The sequence below is a fragment of the Patiria miniata genome, unplaced genomic scaffold (genome assembly GCF_015706575.1).
Source record: "Patiria miniata isolate m_02_andy unplaced genomic scaffold, ASM1570657v1 HiC_scaffold_5, whole genome shotgun sequence".
Classification (NCBI taxonomy): Eukaryota; Metazoa; Echinodermata; class Asteroidea; order Valvatida; family Asterinidae; genus Patiria; species Patiria miniata.
The window spans coordinates 1,115,289-1,135,252 of NW_024037072.1; the positions used below are offsets into that span (position 1 = coordinate 1,115,289).

At 40.2% G+C, this 19,964-nt stretch overlaps 2 protein-coding genes and 1 long non-coding RNA gene across 3 annotated transcripts; all 3 read right to left on the reverse strand.

The window, feature by feature from the left end:
- Positions 1-934: 934 nt before the first annotated feature.
- On the reverse strand, positions 935-10,275 carry LOC119740920 (isobutyryl-CoA dehydrogenase, mitochondrial-like). Its single transcript, XM_038216404.1, has 10 exons — positions 10,032-10,275; positions 7,628-7,728; positions 6,663-6,832; positions 5,769-5,955; positions 4,819-4,956; positions 4,132-4,240; positions 2,842-2,966; positions 2,270-2,422; positions 1,657-1,759; positions 935-1,454 (listed from the first exon to the last, which is right to left on the reverse strand). The coding sequence occupies exons 1-10, from the start codon at positions 10,168-10,170 to the stop codon at positions 1,402-1,404; spliced, it is 1,278 nt and encodes a 425-aa protein (XP_038072332.1). The 5' UTR covers positions 10,171-10,275; the 3' UTR covers positions 935-1,401.
- A 3,891-nt stretch (positions 10,276-14,166) lies between these two features.
- LOC119742136 lies at positions 14,167-16,127 on the reverse strand. The gene is made up of 2 exons (XR_005272822.1): positions 16,053-16,127; positions 14,167-15,633 (listed from the first exon to the last, which is right to left on the reverse strand). It is a non-coding gene; the product is annotated as an uncharacterized LOC119742136 (long non-coding RNA).
- A 536-nt stretch (positions 16,128-16,663) lies between these two features.
- On the reverse strand, positions 16,664-19,959 carry LOC119740544 (MAM and LDL-receptor class A domain-containing protein 1-like). The gene is made up of 7 exons (XM_038215889.1): positions 19,813-19,959; positions 19,591-19,675; positions 18,907-19,080; positions 18,194-18,450; positions 17,962-18,046; positions 17,105-17,278; positions 16,664-16,680 (listed from the first exon to the last, which is right to left on the reverse strand). Exons 1-7 carry the CDS (start codon positions 19,957-19,959, stop codon positions 16,664-16,666), a joined length of 939 nt encoding a protein of 312 aa, XP_038071817.1.
- Positions 19,960-19,964: the final 5 nt, after the last annotated feature.

Genomic DNA, 19,964 nt, shown 5'->3' on the forward strand with positions numbered 1-19,964 from the left:
AAAATCCAATGAAAAGTCTGCCACCAGATTTGTGCTGAGGCTGAAAGGTGAAGAGTATATAAAAAAAAAAACTTCCCATGAAACTTTATGAATCCAGTCTTCTCAAATCCCAGACAAAATCTTGGCCAGAAATCATAATAAGGGGATAACAATGTGATGGAGCAGTTACAATTGTGCGGTTTAAAACCAGTTAGAGGCCTGGCCGCTGAAAATAGCCTGAGCCGAAGGTGACAAGTGTTTAGATAGGGTTTTAAGACCACCCACATGACGGGTTTTGTTTTTCGACCAATAGGACTAGTACTGGGCCCATAAAACAGTCTTACATCAATCACAGCCTCATATAAGGAGTATACAACTTGATGCTGCCATATTGGAAGCAAACAGCTTAATCAAATACAATAACCACCACTGCCGTCACTTGTACCCATTTTACTCCTCAGCAGGAAGAAGCAAGTAGTTACAAAGTGAGGGCCTGTGATGATTAATAATTGTCACTGATTTTAGCTGCCTTGTGCCCAAACGGCTGCATACTCCCCAGGGACGGCACCGTCACCAGTCCCAAGCATCAGGGGTAACAACTGGGGGGGGGGGGGGGGGGGGGGGGGGCACTACCATAAAAAATACAAAAATACATATATGGCTTTTGCTATGGGGGGGGGGGGGGTGGAGGGCAATTAATTGCTCGCCAAGGGGAGCCAGGCCCCACACGGTCCCCCCTTTGCGACGGGCCTGGCCAGGGAGCTGGGTAATTATATTGTAAAGCGCTTTGATCTTATTATAAAGTTCCTTGGCATAGGACACATACAAATACCTCATAGGCTAAACCTGAACCCACAATTACTCAAATCTGCAGATCTACCCACAGATTTTGAGTTTGATGCTCAAGATCATGAAGCCACTGCAGTCCAAATAATAAATTTGAATTTTTTTTTTTAATTTCTCAAAAGGCTAGGTGCACAATGAAAAACTTGAAGCCGCGTTTCATTTGGTGTGGCTCCGCATGAACAAGCGAGGGCGATATGTACGCTATGAAGCCTGTGAAGGTAACTTTGCTGGATTCTGCAAGCTATTCACTGTTCATAAAATCTGCATATAACAGAAAACACACGGCAAGATCAGTAGCCAAATGTGGGTGGGTAAGGTTTAAAAGTGGGGGGCAAAGCCTCCCCTCCATTGCATCCTCTCCTCCCGCCACATGTGGGCAAGATGGTGCCCAATCGCACCTTGATATCTGTATGCATTGCCATTTTCACCAATGAGGGAATTCTTGTACATAAGAGTCTGTACTATCATCTTCATTAACCAACAGTACAAGTGATCTGACTCAATTTTGGGGGTTTGAATTTGCTTTGTGCCAGTGAATTTCAATGTGTATTCGGATGCTACTTCTAACAGACTCCACTACTCTTGGAGAAGATCTCTTGATATAAGTAACCTCATCACTTCGCTGGTGCCTGGTGACAGATGAAAAAGTTGAAAACAAATGATCAAGTCAATGTAACATTTTGATGAAATACTTCATGGAAGTACATGAAATGTGGCGTCAGACTAATACTCATAATATGTAGGATGCTACATCACATACATGAATAGGCAAGTTGAAGAAATAAAAAGAAAACGAATTGAGACACATTTTTCCAAAGCTTTCAAACTTACCTTCCAATATTTCATGTACCCTGATGTCTCTAAGATACTGTTGGACTGGATAATCTTTCAAATAACCGTAACCTCCAAACATCTGTAGCGCTTCGTTGCAAATCTATGAAAAAAAGGCTGCATTTGGTTACTCATCAAGAGACAACATTCTTGCATAATTTACCTCAAAAAGTCAACCGCACTTCTCTTCTTTTAATTTTTACAGGACAAAGAAAAATGCTGGAGCTGTTTTCATTTGCACACCTAATGTAATCAACAGTTCTATCACCATGATATGCATTTTACTTTTTCTCTTCCAAACATACATAGTCTTTCGGGAACATCATCTTTTTTTACTTGACCTTATTGGTATTATGCAGAGCAACCGTTTTTGCAGCCTCTGTTCTGCTATTAAGAAAGGCATAAGCAGAATCATTGTTCATTCAGTATTACTGATTTAAAATAACTAAAGGCCTTTAAGATGGCTACCATATGTAATTCTATTGAGTTTCTTACAGTTTACACCAAAGCTCATAAACAAAAGACTGCAAACAATGACATTGATCAAGAAGCTGATTCATCAGCAAAAACAGAAAAATGTTAAATATAAGAAAACTAAGAGGTGTTTCCTTACCCATGAGCACCTTTGTGTGGTAATGAGTTTAGCCATGGCACAGAGCGGCACAGCATCTGGCGAGCCATCCTGTAGCGCCCTCGCTGCGTTGCGCACCATGAGACGAGAGGCCACCAACTCACTGGCCATCTCAGCTAACCTGAATTGCAAATACTGGAGCAAAATGCACACAAATGTTGACTGCAGTGGATATTCAATGAGAGTAACATTTTCAAGTTTCAATCTGATGATGAAGATGTTTTCCATTAGCAAAGAAGTACTACTGGTACTGTACACTCAACTTCTTCTCAGGAGATTTGTGAGAAACAGTCGACAGCCTTTCTGGAGTTGGAATCAAACCCTCAGTATCCTAACAAGTGTGCGGAGGTTTCAACCTCTAGGCCAGCAGTGTGTGTGTTGGCTCAACTAATCTAAATCTAAAACCTTTCAAAACAGATCCAACAACTGAAACACTTCATTGACACTTTCTATCTGCCAATTTTTCTCAATACAAAGATTAAAGACTGTAAAATTTCTTCCGCTGAAATCTGCCGGTCGTTCCATAATCTTTAATTCCAAAAAATATTTCTCACCTGAAATTTCTCTAGAGTTTTGCCAAACTGTTTACGGACTTTAAGGTGGTCTCTTGCGGCTTCTATACTGGCCTGGGCGGCGCCTAGCGAACATGAAGCAATGCTGAGGCGGCCTCCGTTCAAGCCTGAAAACAAGCAAACGTTATAGCCTTTATAAATGACATGACATCGCGCTTTGTTTACATGTGTCAAGGGGATATCGTTCTTACCTAGCTCCCACAAGAAAAAGCATAAACAAACCATGTCGTCTCTTCGTCTCACAGCTGCTGTTCTTCAGGACACCATTTTGCATGCTCCCAGTGTTACTAGATTTAAAACCTTAAACAGGAATCCTTGATAAAAAACTGAATAACACAATGTACATTTGAATGCAAATCTTTCCCCCAAACTTGCCAAAATAATATTTTGCCACTAGCTCCCCAACACAAACTCTCATCACAGAGAACTCTGAAACAGTGGTAATCTCACATTAATAGCCCGGTCCTTGCTTTAAAGGGGAAAATACAACATTTGCAAACATCAACAAATAAAACTACCAAATCATTTTGAAATACTTTGCTGGATTGTTAGTGAATGACAGTGTAAAGCATCCTGTAAAATCATGGCACCTGGTCTACTATTATTTTCAAGAAAAGTGGTATTTTTGTATCAATTTCCAACGCTGATCGGCCGATCAGCGTTGGAAAAAACTGGCTTTTTTTCAAATACTGGCCCACATTGACCATCGCACCTGTGTGCAATCGATTACAAACCTATGAACGGGTACGAGCCAGCTAGTCTGGTTCCCTCACCTGACAATTCCCCAATGTATGTAAACTGCTCTGTTTCTTCTTATATGAAGTCAGGGAACCAGACTTCAGGAAAATGATTGTTTTTCTTGGTTTTTATAGCATTTTCGAACCCAAAACCTCAAAAAAGTCAGTGTAACTATATTTGCTATATATTTCCAACCCCCCAATTCCATCCATTTCTGAAAATTACAGCAAAAGCAAATGATGTATATTCCCTTTAATCTGGCATTGCAAAAGGTATGAAGGTTTTTCGTATTTTAGGTGTGCTATTTAAGTTAAACCCATGTTTAAGCTGTATTTTTGGTCTATTTTTGAAATTAATTATCTCTTTGATTTCAGTGATATTTAGTATTTTTTTCAAAATTATTTTTATATGTAACAATTCATTGTTAGTTAAGCTATAATTTGGAATCATGGCCGCGAGAGCTGAACGAATTAAACAAACGAAATGAAATGACTAATCTGAGCAAATGAATATAAATTTAATTTAAAAATGTACCTTTCATGGCAATCTGGAAGCCCATACCCTCTTCACTGAGTCTATTAGACACTGGTATCCTGCAATCTTCCATGATGACCATCCGTGTGGGCTGTGAATTCCAACCCATCTAAAAAACAAAATCAACGCATAAGTGGTGTTTTAGAAATTTACGCATGGATGTAGAAATAGCACTGTTTTTGAGATGATCAGATTAATTTAACTGGCTTATGTACAGGACGACATATCATTTCAATTTTTGTTAAAGACAAATTTTTTTCTTCACAGACACACAAAGTAAAACAGAGCAAGTTAAGGGGAAAAAAGAAGGTAAGTGTTCTTTCAGCAAAACAAAAACAAATCACATAGGGATGTGTGTTGTTTTTTTTTTGCTTTGCTGAGAGAACGCACACTTTTTTTGACTCACCCTGCATGTCAATCTTTATGTAAAGATGGACCAATTGTGTGCCATATGCATTCATGTGCCATGACAGCAAGACAATATGTAACAGTTGACTGGAAACAAAGCTTCTAACACAATTACCTTGTGCCAAATTAAAGGACTGGGGCTTCCTCATGCCAGTTTAATTTTTTGGTATTGAACGTTTCAAACCTTGGGACTCTCTACGCAGTATGTATATTTCCAACTTTTTTTTATCCCTTTTTCTTTGTGATTAAACCACAACCATTTTATGATAACAGCAGTACCTTCTTTTCCTTCTTGCCAAAGCTAAGTCCCGGGGATCCCTTCTCTACCATAACGCATGATATTCCTCTGGGGCCTGGCTCACCGGTTCTGACCATCATTACGTATACGTCAGTGTCACCGCCACCGCTTATGAATGCCTGAATACAATCAAATTCACATTTTAGTTTAGTAGGTTGGACAAAGAAATTGACAGCATCGTGGTTTGAACCTGTGACCTCCGCATTACCGTTCCGGTGCTCTACCCAGGATTGCTGATGTTGATGGCATTGTGAGATTGGGTTTTGCTAGCTACATGGAATATACAGGTTGATGGCTTCTGATTAGCGCCCCTTGAACAAAGACATTGACAAAATTGGGGAACTGCTAACATAGGGCCTGATAACTCAGCTGGTAGAGAGTCGCAATGGTACTCCAGAGGTTGCGGGTTCAAACCCCACTTCAGTAAATTTCTTTGTTCAGCTTTTAAAAATTAGTATAATGCACCTGGTCAGTTTCCCTTTGTGGTTTACTTGCAAATCAAATTTAAGCATCGACATCCAATCTCGAGCTATCCATGTAACAATACTATCCCCACATTGTGAATTTACTTAAAAATCAAATTTTAATGCATAAGGGACATTTTAAGCAATGCAAAAACATTACGATACAAGTTACAAATGTGGGTGGAGTTGTTCCATGGTTACTACAAAACACTAACAGGAAAGAGTCTCTATGCTTCAAAGGTTGTCAGTTTCATGCCCTTACCTGATCAAAATGTTGTCTGATGAAATTACTGGAAAGAATTTAATCTGAATGACGAAATTCTACCTTCAAATGTTGGGATTTAGTGTTACGTCACAAGTGCTGTGAAGATCTTGATGCAATGTGGGATGTGTGAGCCACAGGTACCGGTAGGGCATGACTTTGACCTCAACATGGCAAATTATCCAAGCTGCCCATGACCTCTTACCTTTGACCCATTCAGGATGTAATGGTCACCATCTCGTCGTGCTGTGGTTGATAAGGACCCAGCATCGCTACCACTGCCAGGCTCCGTCAGACAGTAGGAGGCAAGCTTCTCCATAGAGCACAATGCAGGGAGAACAGCGTGTCTCTGGTTGCTATTACCAAACTCATCAACCATCCAGCAACACATACTGTGATCATGTGATCATTTGACGAAGACAAAAAAAGACAAAATAAGAGAGTGCTCTAACACTAACAGGGGGTGGGGGAGGAGTGGAGGGGAGATTTCTCCTGTCCACTTTGCTATATCATCGCTGTGCATTTTAACAAGTTTGTAGACTGATGTCTTGCATTTGCACAAAATGTTAAATTTTCAACGCTGGGTGTCGAAGAACTTGTTTGATTTCCATTAACAGTGTTTTAAGGGGAAACACATTCATTCACATTAGAGTAACTACCAGGGCGTGCTGGGTGAAGTTCTGAAGGGCGCTATTTATTGAAACGGGAGTACCGGAGCACCGACAGCTTAAATTCGCTATACCAAACGATCACTATTACAAACAATTTCTGTGGATCCCTCGATGTTCATTATCACGGCGTTTCACTGTATAAGTCTTGCGTGGTAATAATCAGAATGGAAAGTTGTGCCAATGAGGGCAGCAAACAGGAACAGCCTGTTTGCTTATATCATGAATGAATGTGAGATGAAAGATGACAAAGTCATCACTCGTGTAATTTGTTGATCTGTCTGAGAAGACAATCGTTCCCATATCACATACTTATAAAAAAACTTTACGATAAATTTAATCCCATTTAATAAAAAATCATCCCTTTAATTTGTACCAGCAAATATTGTTTTTGTGTCATGTATTACATGTACATGGGTCTGTCATCTTACTTATGGATGCTCATGTAAGCTGTGGTACTGACACAGCCCTGGGATAGGGCTTCAAATATAACAGAGGAATCCAGACGTGTCAGTCCTGAACCTCCGACGTCTTCTCCAACGACGATGCCTCCAAATCCAAGACTGCCTGCCTTGCGCAGAATGTCCACGGGAAATATCTCCTGAGTGGGAGAGGGTGGGTGGGGGAAGAGAGGGGGAGGGGGGAGAGGCAATATCGATAATTTTCTCACTTGTCAGAACTTGTTCATAGGCTTGGGCCATAAATCAAGTGTAATGACCCACAATAGCTTGGGTCATAAATCAAGTGTAATGATGCACAATTTATTTTAGATTTCCTTGAGTCATAGATTTTGGGGAAAAGCAAGGCTGAGAATACATATCATTGAACATTCATCCAAACTCTTATATGCCCCTTTCATTTACATACATGTAGCAAACACTTTTGCAAAAGCTGTTGTCTGCCAGGTATGTGTGTGTTGCATGTCAGAGAGGCATAGGAAAGTTGATCTTGGCCTGGCGATGTTTTACTGATTGACAAAATGTTGTCCACACACTTCCTAGTTCCTACCACTGTACGCTGTCAATTTCTGGAGGTGCTTCTCATACTTTGTAAACCCTATAGGTGCATCTGATGTTTGTAAAATAAACTGGAAGTCACATACGTGTAGTGTGAGTACAAAGTTCCCTTTTTAAAGTTTTGGTTTTATTTCAGTGCTCAGAAAACTTATTTCATGAATTTTGATTTATTCTGTTTAAGCGTTTTAACCAGTAAATGCCAAATTGTTAGGAACAACTCTTGTAGAAAATGTTGCGTGAAGACATACATGTGTAGCATTTCAGAGACTGATTCAATTTTGCAAGTTTACTTCACAGCCTGGGAATAACAAAATTATGGAATTCAAATGAAATTCCAAGTCGACAAAGCCACTTCATATCCACACTGATAAAAGCTGTACCTCTTCATCCCATTGTCTCATGTAGGGTGCCATTTCTTGCTTTGCAAAATTGAGGGCTACTGACTGGAAGCTTTTCTGTTCTTCCGTCAGACCTGCAGCAGCTATTAGAATAAAAATAAATAGGATTAATGAAAAGTTCTAACTTCCCCTTCACTCAAGCATTGCTATATAGGGCTGTCTGTTTTTGAATAAATTCGTATTTGATTACTCCAAACTGCGTTTGACCAAATATTCGGATAAGGCCAAAACAAAAAGAGAGTAGTTCTGCTTCAGATTACATGACATTTGGAAATAGGGTAGGTACATGTAGGTAAGGATTAATTTTTTTGGCAATTTTTTGGTGTACACCATATGGAGGTGTCTCCGTGAAGTCAAGGGTAAAAGGTAGTAGGCCTAATTGATGCTTTTCAGGTTTTTGTTTCCTCATTTTCCCCCCAAAAAACTAGAGTAGGGGCTGTCAAAATAGGGTAAAAAGGGTAACCGGAAGCAGAACTACTTTTTTTTGGGCCTAATTTAAACCTGCCAGCTGCAACTGCATTCTGCGCCAGTAAATAGTTGAACAAAGAGCGCGCCGAGTATGAACCGGGCTTTATGATGCTTTAAAGACCTACTGCGTGAAGTTATTTTCATTTGGGAATCTCTGTTGTGAGAAGCCCTACTGCATTTTTGTCCATAAATTAAAAAGACTTAAGAGCGCCACCCCCGTCACCAGCAGCAGTAATTGTCTCATCTCATCTCCATTTCCGTAGGTTCAGTCAGCAAATATCCTATCGGATACATCAATGATTGCTAACTTGCACAATGCGTGTGGAAATAGACTAGCTCCAAACGTTGTATTATTAGAGATTACTGACATGTTGAATGCAGCTAAAGTTGCACTGTTCACAGCAGGCAAGGAAAGTGAGTTCCAGTGTTATTTTTGATGTAGCCTAACGTGGTGGGGCCCCCAACGTGGCGCACTTTGATATTTCACCAGTAGCGCCCTAGCGAGAGCAAAAGTTTTTTAACTGAAATTTCACAGAAAGTGAAATTTCATCAAGTTCTAAACACTTCCGTTCATAAATTACGAGTTTATCTTCCCGTTACAAAGTTAGAAGCAAAATTTATTTCGTTGTCATTTTCCGATTTAATTTCGAAGTGCACAGTGAACCCTTTGAAAATGTCCCCCCAAAAATAGAAAATAATTTGCTGATAAACTTCTTGTTGGGTATGTAAGTAGAGATAATAATTGTTTATCAGAATTTATCAACTTTACATAAATTCTTAAATGTTAATTTGGATTTTTTTAAAGATTTATTCAAGTGCGCCACGTTGGGGGAACACTCAGCCAATTTGTGCCCAATTTCCGGACACCACCGTTTTTTAATTTCGGATTTAATTTCGTGAAACTGAAATTGTTCACAGAGATAAATTGCAAGCATTAATTAACGGCAGTGTATATTTTGCCGGAGACGGCAAACCTTTAGTAAACGTTAGTTTGCCGGATATGCACTGAACATGCGCAGTTACTGTTTTTTTGTACTTAAAAAACATTTTCTGGTGACAAGTTTTAGTCTGGCTCCTTTTTTGCCAAAATTATCGTTGTTACCTCGTATTCACAAGATGGGATTCAGACCATTTTATAATTTCGGACTTTATTTCCCTTTAAAAAAAAATCCTCCAGAGCCACAAATCTGAAAAAGAAAATGTAATACTCTGCAAAAAATGTTTGGGACATGTTAAAATAATAAAAGAAGAATATTCTTATTTATTTGGGGATGAGAAAATAAACTTAAAAATGTGATGCGGTCGGATTCGAACGCGGTCATCCCGCTTACTAGAGCCTTTGCTTAACCACTACACCAAACGTGCTACATAACGTTTGATGGGAATTTAATACATCTTATAAATCAGCCCCATTTTAAAGAGTACAGCGCCCTCTGTTGATATGGATTGCCGCCAGCAAACCTTTAGTAATCGTTAGTTTGCCGTCATTACCTCCGGCAAAATATCCACTATCTTAATTAACAAGGTCAATGTATTTTTTCACTGAATGAATTTGAAGTTTGTCAACAAAGAAGTTTGGCAACACTGATGAGGAAAGTTGGGGTATTATGTCGAAGAGTGCCACGTTAGGGAACACCATAAATAATAACATTAACAGTTGAGAATTAATTGTCTTTGTCTTTGAAACAAACACAAACTAGTGAAATATCTCCACTTGGCACTTGTCATGCTTGTGGTCATCCGATTTCAAAAATTCGAAAGTCTTTAATTTGTGAAAGCCAGCCTAACATCTTGAAATTAAACCCAGGTTCAATAATAACAGCCAGGAAAAAAATCACCGAAAGCGCCCAATTATCACATAAAACAATGTGTCCGGAAACTGGACAACACTGTGGTAGTTCAGTTTATGCCAACTTACGATCGATGCTGATACATCTTACTGCTGCTGCTGCACGTGCCGGCACGGTTGGAGATATGAGAAGCTTCCGTTGGTTCCATGAAATCTTGGGAAGATTTTGAACAAGAGGCCGTAATTTATTGCAAAGTGCCATCGCCATCGATCATGATTTACACTCCATGCTCCTGAACGTCTTCCGAATTCTACGGTGGCTCCTATTCGTCACTTCGTTACGCAAGTTAATTTTTTTATGCCGTTATTTGGCCGTTATATCGCCATACTATTGGGTTATATCGCTGTATCAACTCGTACCCGAGTTAACTCGTACCCGAGTCAACTCGTACTCGAGTCAACTCGTACCCGGGTCAACTCGTACCCAAGTTAACTCGTACCCGGGTTAACTCGTACCCAGGTTAACTCGTACCCGAGTCAACTCGATAAAAAACGATAAAGGAAAATGTTGGCTCGTTTCATTCAGAGATGCTCTTTCCATAAGTTTTAGGGGACCAATTTGTTAGTTGATCCTTGGGTGTAAAAGATTGTTTGACATTAGCAAATTGTAATTCAAGTGCAAGAGAAAGTTTTATCTTAAACAAAACTGAGCTAATCGGGTATCGTCCTCAAAACTTGACATCCGATTCGATTCATCATGAACTGTGTGACAGACCATCCGATCGATCGGTTTGAGCAGCAGAAAATGGTTCATCGGAAAACCACAAGATCATCTGTAATATAAAAATAAAATAAAGTGATAAAAGCATGCATACTTTGGGTAGAACATTTATTTGAAGTATGAAAATTAGCCCTGTATTAAATATGTACAACTACAACTTACACAAATGACCAAGGCCTAATGCCGTTGAAAAACAGCGAAGGTTCCGACACTAACAACGCGACGGCAACACCGTTCACGCACAACCACTTTGACCGGCGAGTGTGCGCACAGGCACGGCAAAAAGGATATCATCGTGCACGGTACGACCACGTTGGCCAATGAGTGCCTGCACAGGCCCGGCAAAAACGATGTCACCGTGCGCGGACGACCACGTTGGCCGATGAGTGCGCGCACAGGCCCGGCAAAAACGATATCACCGTGCACGGTACGACCACGTGGACCGGCGAGTGCGCGCACAGGCCCGGCAAAAACGATGTCACCCTGCACGGACAACCGGCCATATCATATCCCTCCGATCTTCCGTTCGTTTCACTGATTTTTTTTCTTCGAAAATAGGCAACTATTTTGAGCTGTGGGTACGAGTCAACTCGGGTACGAGTCAAATCAGGTACGACTTGACTCGGGTACGAGTTGACTGGGGTACGACTTGACTCGGGTACGACCTAACTCGGGTACGACTTGACTGGGGAGTCAATTTTGGGGTACGAGTTGACTCGGGTACGAGTTAACTCGGGTACGAGTTGACCCATTTCCATCATCTCGCCGTATCTAAGCCGTATTGTAATGTGTCGCCGTATTTTATTGTGTTATATCACATCACCGTGCAGTCCTATAAAATTCCAACTCGGTGATAAGTAGGGGGTTTCCACGGGAGCGTACATTAGAGTCCGCACAATTTTTTTTTTTTTTTTGGCATTTTCCTGTCATTAATTTTTATTTTTGAACCTTAAAAGTCAATATTCCGATGGGTGCCACTTTGGCATCCTTGAACAATTTTTTTTTATTTAATGAATAAATATGCAAATTAGCTACCGCCTTAAAATACAAGACTTTCTTCAGGATCTCTTCATGCACCAATCAAAATGTCTAGACCATGACATTTGTTTGGGGTCAACGAATTCATTAATGTCATTTTGACAATGACAGTTCGTGCAATTTATGCGTGATAATTATGCAAATTAGCAGTACTAATTGTGCGAGTGCGAAGCCTAAACGGCGCGGGGTTCGGGCCCGCTTAAAGGCCCCTTAAAAAGATTAGATTTTAGGCGCCCTGCGTTGCGATCTGAGGCAATTTCTGACGACTGCCAAAGTTTTAGCACAAGATCATCATTTAAACATCCTTTTCGAGTTTGGAGTCATTAAATCAGCTATTCTGGGCTATAGAATCAAATGTAGGCTACATATTTTTATTCAAGGACGAAAATCGTTGGGGAACGACATCAGTCCCCTATGGTGGCCCTGAAGGGACATCGCATATCGCAAACGTGTGCGCATACGTATGCGATGTCGCGAAATTTATCGCGAATGTGTGCGCACACGTATGCGATGTCGCAAAATTTATCGCGAATATGTGCGCACACGTATGCGATGTCGCGAAATTTATCGCGAATATATGCGCACACGTATGCGATGTCGTGAAATTAATCGCGAATATGTGTGCACACGTATGCGATGTCGTGAAACAATTCGCGAATATGTGCGCACACGTATGCGACTTTGTTTGCAATGTCGTGAATTTTATTGCATACCTTGTCGCATACCTTTCAGTAAAATTCCTAATGAACTGGGGAGTTGTAGCAGCTAGTCTGGAATCTAAACGTACTGTTACATATAAATAGGGTCTAACTAACTTTGAAACTTGCGCGTGCAAATTTCAAAGTTGCGCAAGTAGCAAGTTTGCGCTCAACAGTACTAGTAGTAACGATTGCACGAGGAACAGCGTGCGCGCGAAGGTTTATTAGTCAGACCCTATTTATATCTAACAGTACGTCTAGATTCCAGACTAGCTGCTACAACTCCCCAGTTCATTAGGAATTTTACTGAAAGGTATGCGACAAGGTATGCCATAAAATTCACGACATTGCAAACAAATTCGCATACGTGTGCGCACATATTCGCGAATTGTTTCACGACATCGCATACGTGTGCGCACATATTCGCGATTAATTTCACGACATCGCATACGTGTGCGCATATATTCGCGATAAATTTCGCGACATCGCATACGTGTGCGCACATATTCGCGATAAATTTTGCGACATCGCATACGTGTGCGCACACATTCGCGATAAATTTCGCGACATCGCATACGTATGCGCACACGTTTGCGATATGCGATGTCCCTTCAGGGCCACCATAGTCCCCCGTTCCCGGATCCCACCCCACCGATCGACGCCCATGGTTGGCACCGTGCTTCAGAACGACAGACTTTACACGCACATTTTTTTTACGTAGGGCCAATGCATACATGCTGTACAGCGTCAGTTGGTGAAATCGAAAATTCTGAGAGAGACCATGACAGTAATTTAAAAAAAAAAAAACTTTTCTCTGCGCGTGTGGGTAGGCCTATGTGTTTTATGGCACACTGCGGTATTTTCGTAGGCACTCGCCGTAGGCACAGTGCCTACTGTGCCTATTGGGTAATCCGGGCCTGTTATAACGGCAATAAAGCGCAATGTTACGGCGATATTACGTAATAAAATACGGCGATATAACACCTCATTAATTTTATATTAGGCTTCCAGTGGTAAAAATAAATCATCGTATTGTATGCTTTCGTAAAAAGTACCCGGATGACTGCAATATTATGTAAATAAAGTACCCGGCAGTCAATTCAACCAGTCAAAAGAGCATAGAAAAAATGTTGAAAAGACATGAATCTTGGACTGAGAAACATTTTAAATTTTGTAAGAAAATATTTGGAAAATGCACTCAACCCTCCATAGACTTTGTACACTGACAAGTAAAGAAGCGGCGTCAGGATACTACATTGTTTCCTCAGTAATTTAAACTGTGCCGTCAATGAAACAATATTTGCCAAATTATAGACCTACGTTTTCTCCAGAGAAAAAAAATCGATACATTTCAAAGATATCCCGTTTCTAAAAAGTATACTTTCAAGTATCAGGTGTCTGTGATCGGATTCGGCGCGGCCATGATAGCATACCCTGTATATCTAGTCATTAATTTTTTAAATGCGTGTACATAAGAACAGTACATTAACTCAGTTCAATTTTTAATGGGCAGAGATTAAATACTAGGAAAATTCAATAAGCTACACGCACATGAGTCTGTTTTCTTTTCATCAGTTTCAAACGAGCTAATTATTGCGAGTCTTTATTCGCTGGATAGAGGCTGATACATAATATAATATACATTAAGGGAATCTATGAAATGTTGAATTAAAATTTACCCCACAATACAATGACATTATTCTGCCAATAAACACTATTGAAAAAAAAAATGAAAACAACGGAAACGTGCTGCTTGAAAGTTTTAATGTCAATCACTTCGAAATAAATTAACATAGAATCACGACAAAAAGTGAATAGAATTAAATTCAAACCCTCCACCTTATTGAGTAAAATAGAATTAAATGAAATGCGGTGAATTTAATAAAACAAAAGAAATAACTTACTTCAAAATAAGAAGTTAATAAACAAAATAAACCGCACCTGAATAAGCAATGGGTCATTTATGTAATTCTTAATTACACCGGTATTGAAAAAGAGACCGTTTCCGAACTGATGCTACCATCTCCTTTCCAGGCTTACGGGATTCGTAAAATATTAAAGAGCGTCCACCAGCGTTTAATGATCCCCTTGATTTTTTTTTGGATAAGCGGTGATTCTGGTTCGTAATGTTCACTCACTGCAAGTAATCCTGGTTCGAATCTTGTGTCCAACCCTACTGTCTATGTCTTCGACAATTAAAACTACGTGTGAAGAAGACGAAAATTAGTTGTAACCCTATGCTCTGATTAGGGGGCCTACCCATTTCGAACACGACCTCAAAGCAAGTGCGCCATCAAGCGTTTGATTCAACGAGCCACTTCAGGGTAGACGTTATCATGTTGGCCTAATTTAATCGTCCGTCCTTCATTATCACACGCCGTACACATACAGTACAGATCACAAAATGCACTATGAGGTCTAGTGAATTTCGACTTAAATCGTGTTCGTCCAAAAAGCCGGAAAACCTGTCGCCTCCGTTATCCATAATGCGTTGCAGAAAAGGGCTAACCTAGTAAAACCTCTTGGTGGCGCACGTCATTGTTAGTTTTTGTCATTGGAGTTCCAGTTGCAGAGTACGGTATGTTACCAACCAAATAAGAAATTTATTAGACTTAATCCAGGGCTAGGTTAATTTTGTTTGTGAAAAAAAGAAGAAAAACAAAACAAAACAAAACAAAACACTGAGTACTACATATAAATGAACAAAACAGACTCCCCAAAAACCCAGAGTAATCGTAACAAGTTAAATACAACAAAACAATCTTATTAAAGAGAACAAATATAATGACTGAAGCTACCTTGGCCTACCTGCTCGCGTTTTTGTGTCGGCCTCATGTTTGAAACAACATTGTATTATGTAGTGCAAGCCAAATTTACTACTCGTGGCAAAATAGGCTTTGCATTGAGCATCATTGAAAGGATCGCGCAATGATGGAAACTGCAACAAATAATTAACTTTTGAAATATGGGTGAACGTCATTTCTTTGAAATTATCTTGAATCCATATTCTTTGTTTACATCATACCCCAAAACTCAACCTAGACTAAATTAAAGTTACCCAAATGTGAAACCTAAAACTATTCATTATGAGAACATCCGAAACATAATTTTCAAAAAGAAAAAAACGAAACTAGGACAGATCCTGTGAGAAACTTGATCGAGAAGTTGTTACTTCGTCTGAAATCGTGAATTCCTCCGAGTTGGTTTTCAACCTCTGTTTTAGAGAAGATGAAAAAACGAGAAAAAAAACATTGAGTCTTTCAATTAGTTATCATAGAATTCGGAATGATCATTTAACATTACCACCCGTCCTTAATAAGTACTTGTTTATAAGTATTAACTTCAGATGAGCAATAACTGATTAAGCCTGTGTTAACTGAAATAGCATGGAATGAAGGTAATTTGTTTTTCCAGTTTTACTAAATAAGTGTAATTAAAGAGGTCAAAATGCATAAAAGAAAGTGTTTAAATTTAAACTCTTTCAATGCGTTTTATCATGCAAAATCATGATAATACAGCTGGGGTCTAGCGAATCTGCTTCGTGTTTTCCCCTAACTTGCAATACTGTATCAGAATGGGTCGGGTATTCCGACTCTACGGAGCTCAGAAAAGACGTCAAATTGAAAGACCTACCCTAACATTTCCCGGCGGCCACGCCAATGTCATCGATTGCAATGTTGCTTTGGTAGCTGGATCCGCTTTGGGAAATGAAAACGAGCTGTGGAAAAGAAACCAACTCACACGATGTTAACACAAGCTAATTGCAAATGCATAAACAATTCTTGCCGATAGCTTGTCGATGTTACGGGGGGGGGGGGGGGAGGCCAATGGGAGGGCGTGACTGACCGGCCAGCTGGCTGTTATATCAATTTTCATTCTTTTATTTTGCAAATCCTCAGGAGAGAGAAAGGGACTATACTTAAAATAGTCCTCTGCATCTCTAATATTCTTATGGCTTACCTTAAATTCTCTTCCTGGATCGATGCTGATTGATGCCTCATACCACTTGCTTTCCTTGGTATATCCAGACTGGGACCAACGAGCTGAGCCAAGCACGCCATAGATCTCAGTGTAGACCTCAAGTTTCCCTACGTCTTGGCCATACATGTGATACCAAAACGTGACGCATGCGCCGTTGGCTGGTGCGACAACCGTTACCCCTTCTAGGCGTGGCTTGTAAGTTCTATATGAAGATGCCGGGGTGTAGAGGTAGTAGCCCGAAGCTGATATAAAATCGTATTGTCTCAGATATTAGACTTGTCTGAACAGTAAAAACGATTTCATATGAAAGGTATTTAAATGACTATACTTATATTGTTTATGATTGTGTACCTTCAATAAGAAAGAAAGGGAATAGGCCTAGTTGATTACAATTTGAAAGGGTATTTCAGCGTTCCTCAAATGATGGCTTTTAAGACCTATGAAATAGGATTCAATCAATTGGTGGTTGATGTGCAGAAAATGATACATTGAAACAATTTACCACAATTGTAACAGAGAGTAAGACTCGACAGATTGTAAAATGTAAAATATAGATATCATATATATTCTATACACGATCTGAATTAATAACAGTCAAATCCGTACATCTTCATCGCAATCCACTTAAACAATGTCTCCCTGAAAGCCACTCGACAAAATTGTTAAACCAATCATCGCTAAAGGCTGAATTTCTTGAAACTCACAGTTCCCGGTAGTATGGTCTGACCGTGGTCCAATTGAGACACCGTTCATGCTACCAGATTCGCGATACCAATCACCATCATCATTCTTGCTATTGGTATAATGACACAGGTGGATGGCATCGTCAAAATCACAGTCCACCAGGAAGAACGGATCAGGCGTGTTTGGAGGTAGAGCTGTGGACAAAAACAAGAAGTTGGTTTGAACTCGCAGAGGGCTCGGTCTAAAAGGGGAAAAAAATCGGTCTAGAGATCAAAACGGTTCAAAATTATAAATTTCCAGTGATTTTGTCGAAAATGTTACTTCGTGAGTTTCCAAACACCACTATGAAATGTGCCTCTCACGAGTAGTCGATAATATCTCCTTATAATTATGGACATTAGCTCTTACTTGGCACGCACTGCGTGATGTGGCGCAGAACGCGGTGGTGCCAGTGAAGTGTGAATTTAGGACTCTCGAAATACGGACTCGAAGACGAATCGCGTCAACGCAGCTTGTGAAATAGTCATAGAGCTATTTAAATTGTCAATTCACATGATGTACAAATGGACGAGGAACGTGCGATATCTGAGACGAACAAAACTTAACGTACAAAACTCCATAAGGTTATCTAAGGAGCGTTGCTAACTCGCAACCGCAATAGGTCAATTGCGCATTATGCCTAAGTAGAAAATGAGAACGTCCAATCCATAAACGGGTAAAAGGGAACACACTTCTTGGGAGTCTAAATTTCATGTGACACCAGAAAAGTGTTTAAGACCAGCCATAAACCGTTTAGGCTAAAAGCCAATAGCATGCAATGGGTAAAACAGTCTTAGGTATTTATAAATACCCGTTACTAATTCTGAAATAAACCTACCGGAACATACACCATCAGAAAGACTTATATCATCGATTGCAACGTTGCCCTGGGAACCGACTGCATTTTCAGAAATGAAAACGAGCTGTAAAACGAAGACAGTTTTAGCGAAACTTGTTGAAATTCATGAATAAAAGGAGTCAGGGTTTGGTTTGAGACAGTTTCAAGAAGTAATATAACAGGCTGTCATTCGTGTTCGGCAAAGGATAATCTGGGTAATAGTATGTCTCACCTTAAATTCACTTCCTGGATCGATGCTGATTGATACTTCATACCACTTGCTTTCCGTGGTATATCCCGACTGGGACCAACGAGCTGAGCCAAGGACGCCATTCGTCTCGGTGTAGACATTGAGTGTGCCAATGTTATAGCCATACATGTGATACCAAAATGTGATGCATGCGCCGCTGGCTGGTGCGACAACCGTCACCCCTTCTAGGTGTGGCTTGTTAGAACCATAATCAGGTGTGTGGAGGTAGTAGCCCGAAGCTGTAATACAATTGCGTCATCTCAAGACATTAGACAAGTCTGAACAGTAAAATGGACTTCCAATGATAAGCTATTTTAATGACTACTTTTCAGTTTGTGATCAACACATGTCTTTGTATGATTGCGTCCTGTCTGCGACGTTACAAGAAAGAAAGGCAGTAATCACCATGAAAGGTTAATCGGCGTTGCTCAGATTTTTACTTTTAGACCTTACAAAAAGGATTCCGTAAATTGGTGGCATGCATCGTTAACACAAAGTAAAACTAGCTCGAGAGATCGCTAATATATGTTGGGAAATGACATACAGATACACGATATGATTTTAGTTAACGATACAGAAATAAGATCCAGTCAGTACATCTTCAGCGCAATCCACTGGAAACAATGTCTCTCTGAAAGTCCCCTGACGAACTAATTGTTAAGGCAATCATCGCCGAAGACTAAATTGAAACTTACAGTTCCCGGTAGTATGGTCTGACCTTGGTCCAATTGAGACACCGTTCATGCTACCAGAATCGCGATACCAATCACCATCATCATTCTTGCTATTGGTATAATGACACAGGTGGATGGCATCGTCAAAATCACAGTCCACCAGGAAGGACGGATCAGGCGTGTTTGGAGGTAGAGCTGTGGACATAAACGAGAACTTTGTTTGTACTCACAGAGGGTTCGGTCAAAAATTAAAAAAAATCGGTCTAAAAGTCCAAACTTTTATATTGCCAGTTATTTTGTCAAAAATATTACTTCGTGTTTTTCATCCCGATAGAATGTCCCTCTCGTAGGCCTAAGTAGTCTTTAACAGATCCTTATATGGACATTGGCGCACTGCGCAATGTGGCACAGAACGCGGTGATGCCAGTGTAGTGTGAATTTAGGACTCTCGAAATACAGACTCGTTGCCAATATTGCGCATATGCCTAGAGGGTTGGAACATCCAATCCACAAACGGGTAAAACGAAACAGACCTCATAAGTGTCCAAGTTTGATGTGACCCATGAAAAGTGTTTAAGACCAGCCAGCCTGTATGTTATCGACCATTTAAATCCGGCCACGTGGCGGGCTCTTGGCCAATAACATGCAATTGGTAAACTTCTTAAGTATTTGTGAATACCTTTTACTAATGTGAAACAAACTTACCTGAACATACTCCATCAGAAAGACTTATATCATCGATTGCAATGTTGCCCTGGGAACCGACTGCATTTTCGGAAATGAACACGAGCTGTGAAACGAAGACAGTTTTAGTGAAACTTGTTGAAATTTATGAATGAACGGTCAGGTGTTTGGTTTGAGACAGTATCAAATATGACAGGCTGGTATTCGTGTTTAGCAAAAGACACTGGGTGTCACATCGCTTACCTTAAATTCACTTCCTGGATCGATGCTGATTGATGCCTCATACCATTTGCTTTCCTTGGTATATCCCGACTGAGACCAACGAGCTGAGCCAAGGACGCCATTCGTCTCAGTGTAGACATTGAGTGTGCCCACGTTATGGCCATACATGTGAT